At 52.7% G+C, this 11822-nt stretch overlaps 1 protein-coding gene across 1 annotated transcript; it reads right to left on the bottom strand.

Annotated features, from left to right (window-relative positions):
* Nucleotides 1-1243: 1243 nt before the first annotated feature.
* On the bottom strand, nt 1244-3141 carry SP5 (Sp5 transcription factor; the record flags this gene model as incomplete). The annotated part of the gene is made up of 2 exons (XM_079710515.1): nt 1244-2389; nt 3091-3141. The coding sequence occupies 2 exons, from the start codon at nt 3139-3141 to the stop codon at nt 1244-1246; spliced, it is 1197 nt and encodes a 398-aa protein (XP_079566641.1).
* Nucleotides 3142-11822: the final 8681 nt, after the last annotated feature.

Genomic DNA, 11822 nt, shown 5'->3' with positions numbered 1-11822 from the left:
AAACTTCCAGGCCTAAACAGAAATCCCTAAGAGGCTATTGTGAAACAAGACTGGTAAGATTGCCACGGCAAAAGGATTAAGAAGAAAACAAGCAAGACAAGGTTGTGTATCATGACGGGGCTGAAAAACAGGAGAGCCGCTTCTTTCCCAAGCAAAGACCAACCTGAACAAGGGCCCCTAGTTTCTCTGTAACTCTCCAAAATCTCATCTGTGAACAGATCCTCGAGTTAGTAGTACCCCTGCAGACAGCGGCACAGCCGGCTGCCAGGAGGAAGCGCAGCTCGCCTGTGACCTCTCAGAGTACCAACAAATGGAAAGCCACAGGCAATTCGCCAGATAAAAAGATCGTGTATTGTATGTGCAGCAGGTATCAACTTTTAAGAGAAGCCCGACAGTCTCTGGTCAAGTCCTAAGGCCGCGTGAGAAACTCAAGGTGGGACTGGAAAACGTTGCCCTAATCTGTTTACCACAAAACTGACCCTGCCCTCCTACTTTCTGCATCTTTGCCCCCGACACACTTGCCCAGAACCTTCCAAACCAAAGAAGCCTCCGACAGAGACAGCCTACAGGAGCCTTCAAATTCCCGGTGAAACCTGACAGCTTTGTAAAGCCTCCCGGAAGGAGAAAAGATCAAATGAGACCGGCTCAGCGGGGTCTTCCCGAGGTGACCCCGGAGTTAACGTATTTATTTTCACGCTGCAACTGCTGATTGCTTTACAGAGACATTTCATGCTGTAGCTCTGCATGGAGCTGAGGACAAAAGTAACATTTTAATTAATGTTATAATTATTATAATTATTCTTTAAGAAAGCTATTAAATAACCTGTACAAAGCCCGGCCCAGTCCTAGCAAAAAACCCAGCACTATTTCAAATCCCTCAAGGTTCTTCCGCTTTGATTTCGGCGTTTCCTATATACAAAGGTCAGCCCAGGGTAGTCCCCGCAAACTGTTGGTCTCCCAGATGGTGGGAATGGTTCAGAGCCTGAAACTGCTCTTTCGTGACGCAGAGCTCTCAACCCTACCTCCCCTGATCTTCCTGGGCACACGGTCCCTGTCCGCAGGCCGGCCAGGGCGCTGGAGGCCTGGCGTCGCTTTTGGGAGGCGGGCAAGCAGGAAGGGGCAAGTAAGTGCCTCTGTTGGGTCTCCTCTCGGCCGGCTGCCCACAGGCCACCGGAACCTCTCCGAAGAGGTGCTGGGTAGGGAGCCCGAGGCGGGAGAGGCATCGAGTCGCCCCCGGGTGGGCTTACAGGTCCCGCGGGTCCTCCCGCTTGACTCCGGCCTCAGCAACTTTGAGCTTCTTATTCTGGTGCGTCTTGACGTGCTTGGCGAGGTGGTCGCTGCGCATGAAGCGCTTGCCGCACTCGGGACAGGCGAAGCGCTTCTCGCCCGTGTGAGTCCGCAGGTGCCGCTGCAGCTCGTCCGAGCGCGTGAAGCTCTTGCCACAGAAGAGCCAGTTGCACACGAAGGGCCGCTCGCCCGTGTGCCAGCGCAGGTGCGCCTTCAGGTGCGACGTCTTGCCGTACACCTTGCCGCAGCCTGGCACGTGGCACACGTGCTGCTTCTTCTTGCCCGGCTCTGCCTCCGGGGCGCCGCCCGCCGCCTGGCAGTTGGGGCAGCGGCAGCGACGGCACCTCCTGGCCGTGGCCGCCAGGGGGGCCTTGGTTTGCAGCAGCGCAGCGATCTGGCTCTGGTATTGCGCGAAGTCCGACGGGCCCAACACCAGGCCCCGCTGCAGCGCGGCGGCGGCGGCGGCGGCAGCGGCGGCCGCTGAGGCCGGGAAGCGGGGCGCGTGGGGGCCCCCCGCACAGGCGCCGGAGAGGCTGCCCCCCGGAACCCCCGAGGTTCCCGGACCGGTGCCGGTCTGCGGGATACTCCACCACGGGAGGTCGTCGGGGGCCGAGTTGGGGGACAGCTGGCGGCACGTGGGCGGCGGAGGCGGCGGGGGCGGCGGCAGCAAGTTGGAGTAGCCGGGCGGCAGCGCGGCCTGCGCCGCGTAGGGCACGTAGGCGGGCGCGCAGCTGGCGGGCAGCGCCGCCATGCTCGAGGGCAGCATCTTCACCGGTGAGAACTCGTAGGGGTACGAGGGGTCTGCAGGGGGTGTAAGCGGCAGCTCATGCGCCGCCCCGAAGGACGGCTGCAGGTGCGTTTTCTGCGGCGTCAGCCCCAGGCTGGGGTGCGGGGATGGCAGCGTGCCAGGCGAGTGCGCCGGCATGTCGGCAGTCCACGGGTGAAAGAGCCTGGAGGGCGAGCCCAGCGCGGGGTCGTAGGACACCTGCAGGAAGTCCGGGGGCGCCGTAGCGCCCGGCTGGCCAATCCGGCTACAGGTGGCGGCTAGCAGCGCCAGGGGCGAATGCTTGCCCAGGTCCGGGGAGGCGCTGGGGGTGCGGTCCTGCATAGGCGGCGGCAGGGGAGGGCGGAGAAGAGACAAAAGGTTAGCGCTCCAAGCGCGGTCTCCGGGCCCGTCCGCCACACCCACGCCGGCTATTATACCGCCGCCCCTCCCCCGTCCCGGGTGTCCCTCCCCCGCCACCGCACACCACGCACGCACCCACCAGTCCCGGGAAACTTTTGGTGCTTGCGCTACCTGGACGCGGAGCGCGGGAGCGCTTCCTGTGAAACTACTTGGTGCAAAGAGACGCCATCTAGCCTCAGAGGAAGGCAGGCACAAAGTGGGAGGGGAGAGAGATCCGACGTGCCACTCCCGGCTCCACGGCCAGAAAGGGTCTGGAAACACTCACAGTCCGGCTGCCCATCCGCCTTCCCTCCCACCTTTTAAGCTCTCATTTCCACGCTACTCTCGCGCTCCTCCTCCGCCCGCCCCAGGAGGGCCCAGCGGGGTGAGCTGGGACCGGTTCTCAGCCAGACGCGCACCTCCGAACAACCCCCGGATACGCGCGTCCCTCTCCCAAAGGCCACACTCTTTTGACACCAGGGTTCAGTGTGAAGTTGGTGTGGGCACCCCTAGGTCTCACTCCATTGGCATCCACCGAGCGGGATTCCCTTTGAAATTCAGGGTGCACAGAATATCAGGAAAGATCCAGACATGACCCTTCCCACCTTTCCCTCGCCCCCTCCGAGCCCAGCCCTGACCTGGAGGAAGGCCTGCAGCGAGTCGTTCCGGAGGACGGCCACGGCGGCCATGCCTATGGCTTGCGGGCCGTTGGCTGAGGTGCAGGGCGCTGCTGAGGCATGGAGACCCGAAGGCGAGGACGAAGGGCCGCCTTAGCGTCCCTCCCGGGCGCCCTCTCTGCGCGCCAGGGCCCTCCCCGCCCGCGCCCCTCGCCGCAACCCGTTCGCTCGCCCCGCGAGCGGTCTGAGCGCTTCAGGCTCACCTCCAAGAATTTGATAAGGACTTTGCTGGGCCGCCAGCCAGTCAGAGGGAAGATTTATGGCTTTGAAGTTTGCCGCTACCCAATCATCAAAGAATAGCGGCTCTTTCAGAAGCGAAAGCAAATCCTTTGAATCCACAAAGCTCCTATGGTGTGTTTGTTGGTCTGGATAAAAGAACTGATTATTAGGGGGGATGGGAAGGGAGGAGATAAAGGCGGGACAATTAATGAAGTAATCACTATGTGGGAAATGTATATACACAAATAATTGGATTTTCCTGATCAAAGGGGGCCTTGCCGCCTGGAGACCCGCGCTTGGGTTGCTTGAGACACTCTATCCCCCTCTTCCCCCCCACCCCCGCTCCCTTGCAATTACAGATTTGCGCCAAGGCAGCGCCCAAAGTGACAAAGTATCTTTGCTATCTCCAGAGAAATCTGCCTTCGGCTTCCAGGCGCGGGACTTGGAGACGAAGATGAGGGTAATTCTCTCCTCTCCGCCCCCGGTACTTACACACCCGGCACCCGGACAGCACAGGCACCGGCCCGAGCACGTCGTCAACCCGAGCACACCTTGGACCCGAGGGAATTCCCGGGGCTGAACCTGGGACGCCCTGAGCCCCGCCCGCCTCATGCTCCCCCTTCCTCCCCCAGCCCAGCCGCCGCGGAGCGGTGAGCAGCCCTGGGACCCGGGGCGGGGCCGGGCGGCCGCCCAGGGCGGCGGTGGGTGGCGCGCACGCTCCAGGGCCGCCCGCCTCTCTTGCGACGTTCCTGCCGGCGACCTGGAAGTTCTCGGGCCACAACTTTTGCGAATAGTGAGCCTGCGAAAAACACCCGGGGCACGCTTACCCCCAAAGCTAAGTTTGGCGGGACACTCGGAGCAACTCGAGGGGGAAATGTTTGGAGTCTTGCTCTTCTCTCTCGGAGCAGGCAAGCTGACCGCTAGTAAGCCCCACTGAAACCCACAGAGATGCTAGAAATCCTCACCCCGGCGCTAAGCCCGGCCAGGCAAGTGCGCACGCCTGCAAGCCGCACACACCTACAGGGAACTAACCGAAAAAAGTAAGGCGCGGTGGAGGAAGCCCGTAGCTGTTCTTGTTGAGCAAACCACAAATAGCACGAGGGTGGCTCTCTAACCGGAAAGAAAAGTCAATAAAAACTGTTGTTCCCAGCACCTTTGTATAGAAAAGAAATTTCTTCAGGCGCGGGCCGTGCTTCGCTAGTCAGGAAAACGCTCTCCAGAGTGTGGTCTCCCCAAACCCTCGCTGCCAGCCATGCCTGGCCCAGGAGGGACGGTAGTGGCCGGCCACCTGCCTTCCTCCGGCCCACGGCGCAAGACGCGTCCTGCAGGGGAGGTACGGACACCCAGATCTCCTCACCCGGGAGAGCAGGAGGGGCGCCTCGGTGTCCTCACCGCGCTGGAGGGCATTAGGGGCCGGGAATGGCCTCTGAGGCCTCCAGCCGGCGGCCACGCTCCGTGGAACGGCGCAGCAGAGTGGGCCGCCTGGGCTTGGCCAACCCCGCTCCACTTGCGGCCTCGGGGTACACCGCCTCCTCTCTGCGACGCGGCCGACCGGGCAGGGATCCTCTGAGCCAACTCGCGCCCAGGCTTCCTGCGTATGGTCCTTCCGGGTACCGCACAGCAGCCGGGACTGACGTGGAGAGGTCGGATCAGGTGGTCCAACTCGCCGTGCGGCGCCAGCGGTTACCCCAACACCAACAGGCTTCTGATTCGGAGTCTGGGCTGTGTATTGGTGCCCTCTGCACTCGCATTAGGGGTCAGGACACTATGCCACCAGGCCATTTCCCCACACCCAGGGCCCGCCAGCAAAATAGAAACATCTTGCTGAAGACGAATGGGCCGAATGCAGCCCAAATACTACACTTGAGCACTTCTCAAGTCCCGTCCTTGCACGCCCCTCTTCTCTGCAACAAGGTGTCACCCAGGAACGGTGAGCAGTGACTGCACAGCTCGGCCACCGCGGTCTGGCTCCTGAAGAGGAGGTCCGAGTGCTCTGGGAGCCAGGAAAGAGAGGGCACTTAGTGTTTTGCTTCGGAGGCCGGGAAGACCTACACTTGTCCACACCGCGTCCAGAAAATCGATTACCCGCGAAGCCTGGGAGGGGAAGGAGCCCTTTCCCGCCTGCAAGTCAGAGGCCAGGGAGTCCCATGGTGCACACACACACGCAGGCACCTGTCGGCACTGTCGAAGAGGGTCTGGTCCCTTAGTGAGTTTCCTCTCGGGCTCCTTTGGGCTCATCGACCTCCACTGTCGGTGGTTGCAGGCCGGGCTGGGCCAAGCAGGCTAGAAGACATTCTCGTTTGCCGAATTTGTTCACTATTTTAACAAAAAGGCAAGAGAAGCCAATTCATATCTCCATAGTTGTTATAGAAGAGAACTTTTTCTCCAAGATGCCCCGTTAGCCAATAAGCCACCATCAATGGCCAGCAGGGAGAGAGTAGTGGGTTGGTGTCAAGAGCTCCAACTCTGAGAATCTGAAGGCCGATTTCCAGATGCCACTTTCTAGTTGATGACCTGGCTGATGACCTGGGCCGGCAACTTACACAACCGCTTTGTGCCTCAGTTTCCCAATTTGTAAAATGGGGGTTATAGCAATGCTCACCTCGTAGAGTCCTTGTAGGCTTAAAAGAGGTAAATACATTAAAAGTATTTAGGATTGTGCGGGCGCACGGTAGGCCCTCCCTTGACTGTTTGAAGTCCTGGCTCTGGGCCTCTCCTCCATTTGTGAACACCCGCCGGGATTCCAGCCCTCCCAGGCTGAAGTCTGGAGAGAGACTTTCACAAAGTGCTGTTTAGCCTCTCTTCCTTTGCACTCGGGGCTCCTGAAAAACTTATTCTTAATGAAGTAATGTTCGGAGCATCCATTAAAAATGCAATGCCGGGAGATCAAAGTACAATATTTATTTTTGAAATTTGTTGCAATCACCAAGAGATACAGGTATTAAGGCCAAATGTCAGTTCCGTTACACAAAGCCCTGCGCCCGGGAAGAGCGTGTGGCTGCTCTGCCATAATGTAAAGAGACATCAAAGACCAAGCGCGCTGCAAAAGTGCGCAGCCGGGAGGAGGGAGTGAGCCCAGGAGGGCCGGGCGAGCCCCAGACGGCGCGGGGGCTGTGGGGGCTTCGGGGGAGGGGTCGGTTCAAAGAGGTATCCGCTGGGGCGCGAGTTCGCAGGAGGGAAGATTTAATGGGCTTTTTTTGTTGGTGGGTGTGTTTGTGCACCGAGGACCCAGGAACTCCTCTGTGGTCCTCCAGCCTGAGGGCGGAGGCAGGGGGCGGGGGTGGGAAGCGGCGAATGGGGAGCAAACTTTAACCACGACGGGGGGGTGGGGGGGGGAGGCGGAATACCAGCCTCCCGGCGGCTGCTGGCGCAGCGGAGCCGTTCTCCTAGTAGCTCTCCATGCAGCAGTGTTCCGAGGCTGCGAAGTTGGCCTCGCGGTTCCTTCGCGGGCGGGCAAGTGCTGACCAGGTGCTACCTGCGAGGAGAGGCGGGTAGGTGAACCCGCACAGGCATTAGCGTGATGGACTGACCTGGTGTGCGCGCTCCGGAATCTACTCCAGGAAAAAAAAAAAAAAGTGTTTACTGAGAGCTCTGGGGTTGCAACTTCGCGCCGAGCCTGGTACCTCGCCTCAGGCATTTTCTTGCAGCAACCGGGGACTCCTGCCCCTGGGGTCAATCCAACTGGTCTCCCATTTTCAGTTGATTTTTAAAAAATCTGTACATGATTTAGGTCATTTCGACAAATTCTTAATTCACCGGCTCTTTACAGCAGGGTGTTGCTTGACCGCCCAGTCTCGCCCCTTGTCTGCCAAAGCCTTAACCGTCCAAGATCGCGCATCCGCCTAGTTAATACAGTATCGGTGGTTGTTTTATTAAAGGTGCTGGGAGGGGAGGGGTCAGAATTTCCCTCGTGCTAGTAGAGCAGGGTCGCAGGAGGCCGGTGCGTTTCTTCGGTCATCTACCACCAAGTATTCTTAGAGCAGTCACTCGGCAGCCTTTTGAAGTTATGCTAGAGCAGAAAGCTGCTATTGTTTTCAGCTCTCAACAGGGAAGAGATCAAACTTTGCCTCTTCAATTTGAAAGTTTTTGGTTTTTTTTTTTTAATAGTGGTGGGTAGGGAGGGGGTGTTGCAATCGGACACACTCTTAACTGTGAGGGTTTGGAGCCATCTCACAGTTTAAACTGCAAACCAAATCACAGATGCCCTAATGCTCGCGCCTGAAACAGGGCCGGGATCGTTATTACAGCCGAGAGCATTTTGTAGCAAGGAATTACAATGCTGGGGATCTTTGGAAAACACTGGCTTGGCTTTGGAAAGTTTCAGCTAGAAACCTTGAGTTAACTTTAAGCTTACTCTTCAAATTTGGATCAGTATGTAATGGAGGAAGAAGTGGAATTCTAAATCTAGGAGGGATACTTTATCTCATCCAATTAGACTCCCCCACTTGACGGCAGAAGGAAACAATGTTCACATGCATGTGTCATGCCTGTTCAGTGCTGTGAACTTCAGTAGCTATTCAATAGATGCTTATCGGTGTTGGGTGGTAGCGTAGAATTGTGTGTACCAGTGTTACCTGCATAGTGATTGGTGCTACGGAACACACAAATGCAGTAGGGACACAGAGGAGAGCACTGGCAAAGGCTGGGGTAGTTAAGGGAGGTTTATCAGGGAGCTGGGGTTTGAAGGAGCCTTTAAGGACCTATGGAATTTTAATTGGGTTCATAGAAGGGAGGGGAAAGTACAGCAAGGAAAGAGAACTCCCCTTCAGGGAGGAGCTGAATAACCATGGAAGATGAAATTTTGCCTCTTTGATTTGCTGGTATAAACTGGGTGAGGCCGTATTAGAGAATCAGAGAGAAGAGTTTGGCCCTGATGCTGTATGTATTCAGTAGTAGGACTTTAGGCTCCTGAGCAGGTGAATTACATAACTTCAATTCATTTCTTAAATATCCTTCTTTAGGAAGGTTGGCTTGCTGAGGGCTTGCAAGGATAGACATGGATGCAGATATCTCTGTGTGAGATGGTAAAGGCCTAATCTGGGAACTGGTGTGGTAGTGAAACAGTGACAGACATTTTAAAGGGAAAAAGAACAAAACTTGATTAACAGGTTGGAATAAGAGATAAAACAAAGGGAATAATTTAAAAGATCCCTCTCTTGACAAATGGTGCTGGGACAACTGGATATCCATATGTAAAAGAATGATGTCAGACATTTTCCTTACAACATGCATAAAAATTAACTCTAAATGGATCATAGATCTAAATACAACAGTTAAATTATAAAACTCATAGAAGAAAACATAGGAGTAAGGCCTTATGACCTTGGGTTAGGTAACGCCTTCTTAGATATACCGAAAGCACAAGTGGCAAAAGAAAAAATAGATTAATTGGACTTCATAAAAATTTAAAACTTTGTGCTTCAAAGGATACCATCAAAAAAGTGAAAAACCCCACAGAATGGGAGAAAATATTTGGAGATTATATATCTAATAAGAAACTTGTATCCATAATGTATAAAGAACTCTTGCAACTCAACAATTTTAACCCAATTTTTTTAAAAAGGCAAAGGATTTGAATAGACATTTCTCCGAAGTAGATATGCAAAAGGCAAATAAGCACGTGAAAAGATGCTCAACATCATTAGCCATCACTGAAATACAAATAAAAACCAAATGAGGTCCTGGTTTACACCTACGAGGATGGCTATGATGAAAAATATAGTAAGTTTTGGTGAGGCGTGATAAAACTGAAACTCTTATGAACTGCTGATAGGAATGTAAAATGGTGCAGCCACTTTGAAATACAATTTGGCAGTTCTCAAAATGTTAACCACATAGTTATAATTCTACTCCTAAATATAGATCAAAGATAATTGAAAACATATGTCCACACAAAAACTTGTATGCATGTCATAGCAGCATTATTCGCAATAACCAAAAGGTAGAAGCAACCCAAATGTCCATCAACTGATGAATAGATAAACAAAATGTGTTATATTTATACAATGGAATATTATTCAGCTGTAAAAATGTCTTAAATACTGATACCTGTTATAATATGGATGAACTCTGAAAACATTATACTAAGTGGAAGAATCCAGTCACAAAAGATTACATATAGTATGTTTCCATTTATATGAAATGTCTAGAGTAGACAAATCCAGAGACAGAAAGTAAATCAGTGGTTACCAGGCCCTGTGTGGAGGGGAGAATAGGAAACGATTGTTTGGGGACTTTGGTGGGGGTAAAATATTCTAAGATTTATTGTGGTGATGGTTGTACAATTTTGTGACTATACTAAAAACCATTGAATTTTGCACTTTAAATGGATAAATAGTGTGCTACCTGATTATATTTCAATAAAGCTGTTAAAAAATCAAAAGGAACTCAAAGTTTTAGCCTGTGAGGCAGCAAGAATGGTTCAATTGCTGACAAAGTGGGAGATTAAAGAAAAAAGACAGATTGGAGTTAAGTGGAAGTCCTGAATTCAGTTTTGGGCTGAATTGAGTCTAAGATGTAGGCTGGATGTTCATGGGGAAATGCTTGCAGAAAGCCAGAAGTGTAGAGAGTGGGCAGTGCAAGCCAGCGATAGGGCTAGAGATAAGGACTTGTGAATTTTGGGGAAGTAGTAATGGTGGAATAAGTGAGCTCACTGAAGTGAGTGGAGGTCAAGCAGGTAGAGAAAAGCTACAGCAGAATTTGTGAGGAAACCCCAATTAGAAGATGAACAGAGGGAGAGGAACCATCAAAGCAGCCAAAGGATAAGGAATCAAGAAAGGCCAGAGAAAACAAAAAAAAATGTAGACGTGGGAGATGAGTAAGAACACTGGACATGACCAAGGGCATCGAAGGTGGGGTGAAGGGCTAGAGAAAGGGTAGGACGAAACAGAGAGTCTGTCTGATTTGGGAGGAAGCTTTGAGAATCCACTCTCAGAACTGAGGTGAGGACAGGAAGCGGATTAGTCTAAGCAGCAGCTGGATCAGATAGCAGGGTCAAGGCAAAAGCCTCATGTGTGTGTTTTAGGATGTGGTTAAAAGGAAATGTTAGAAAGAGGGGGCGGTTTTAGGTGGGGAGCCTAGAGACTGGGTGTTTGCAGTGGAGGTGTGAGGCCTTCCTTTGATGAATTGCAGAGAGAGGCAAGCAAGTGTAACTGCAGGAGGGAACTTCTGATGGGGGGGCATGCCAAGTGAAACTCAAGGGGGAAGCTCCTTATTTATTCATTTAAAAGTACAAGGTATGTAGCAACATAGCTGGACCTAGAGATTATCCTACTAAGTCAGACAGAAAAAGACAAATATCATATATCACTTATGTGTGGAATCTAAAAAAAAATGATACAAATGAACTTATTTACAAAACAGAAACAGACTCACAGGCATAGAAAACAAAACAAAGTTACCAAAGGGGAAAGGGGGCGGGGAGGGATAAATTAGGAAGTTGGGGTTAACATACACATGACTGTATATAAAATAGATAAACGGAGCTTCCCTGGTGGCGCAGTGGTTGAGAGTCTGCCTGCTACTGCAGGGGACACGGGTTCGGGCCCTGGTCTGGGAGGATCCCACATGCCACGGAGCAACTAGGCCCGTGATCCACAACTACTGAGCCTGCGCGTCTGGAGCCTGTGCTCCGCAAAAAGAGAGGCCGCGATAGTGAGAGGCCCGCGCACCGCGATGAAGAGTGGCCCCCGCTTGCCACAACCAGAGAAAGCCCTCGCACAGAAACGAAGACCCAACACAGCAAAAATAAATGAATAAATTAATAAACTCCTACCCCCAACATCTTCTAAAAAAAAAAATATATATATATATATAGATAAACAACAAGGACCTAGTATATAGCACAAGGAACTACATTCACATCTTGTAATAACCTATAATAGAAAAGAATCTGAAAAAGAATAAATATATATGTATGTATAAATATATATGTATGTATAACTGCTGTACACCTGAAACTAACACAATATTGTAAATCTTCAATTAAAAGAAAAGGTACGGGGCTTCCCTGGTGGCGCAGTGGTTGAGAATCTGCCTGCTAATGCAGGGGACACAGGTTCGAGCCCTGGCCTGGGAGGATCCCACATGCCGCGGAGCGGCTGGGCCTAGTAAGCCATGGCCACTGAGCCTGTGCGTCCGGAGCCTGTGCTCCACAACAAGAGAGGCCGCAACAGTGAGAGGCCTGCGCACCGCGATGAAGAGTGGCCCCCACTTGCCACAACTAGAGAAAGCCCTCGCACAGAAATGAAGACCCAACACAGCCAAAAATAAATAAAGTAATTAATTAATTAATTAAAAAAAAAAAAAAAAGAAAAGGTACAAGGTCAAGTCATTGCTGAGAGTGAAGGCGGGGGGCGGGGCTCCCACATTAAAAGTGCAGCTGGAAACGGGTTACAGATCAGGCGATGCTTATACCTACTTGTGCCAGGGCTTGTCCTATGTGTTTTACTTGATTGCATTCAGGCCTCACACAC

The sequence above is a fragment of the Hyperoodon ampullatus genome, assembly GCF_949752795.1.
Source record: "Hyperoodon ampullatus genome assembly, chromosome: 8".
Classification (NCBI taxonomy): Eukaryota; Metazoa; Chordata; class Mammalia; order Artiodactyla; family Ziphiidae; genus Hyperoodon; species Hyperoodon ampullatus.
The sequence above is the reverse complement of the archived record's forward strand: the minus strand, read 5'-3'. Positions and strand labels throughout refer to the sequence as shown.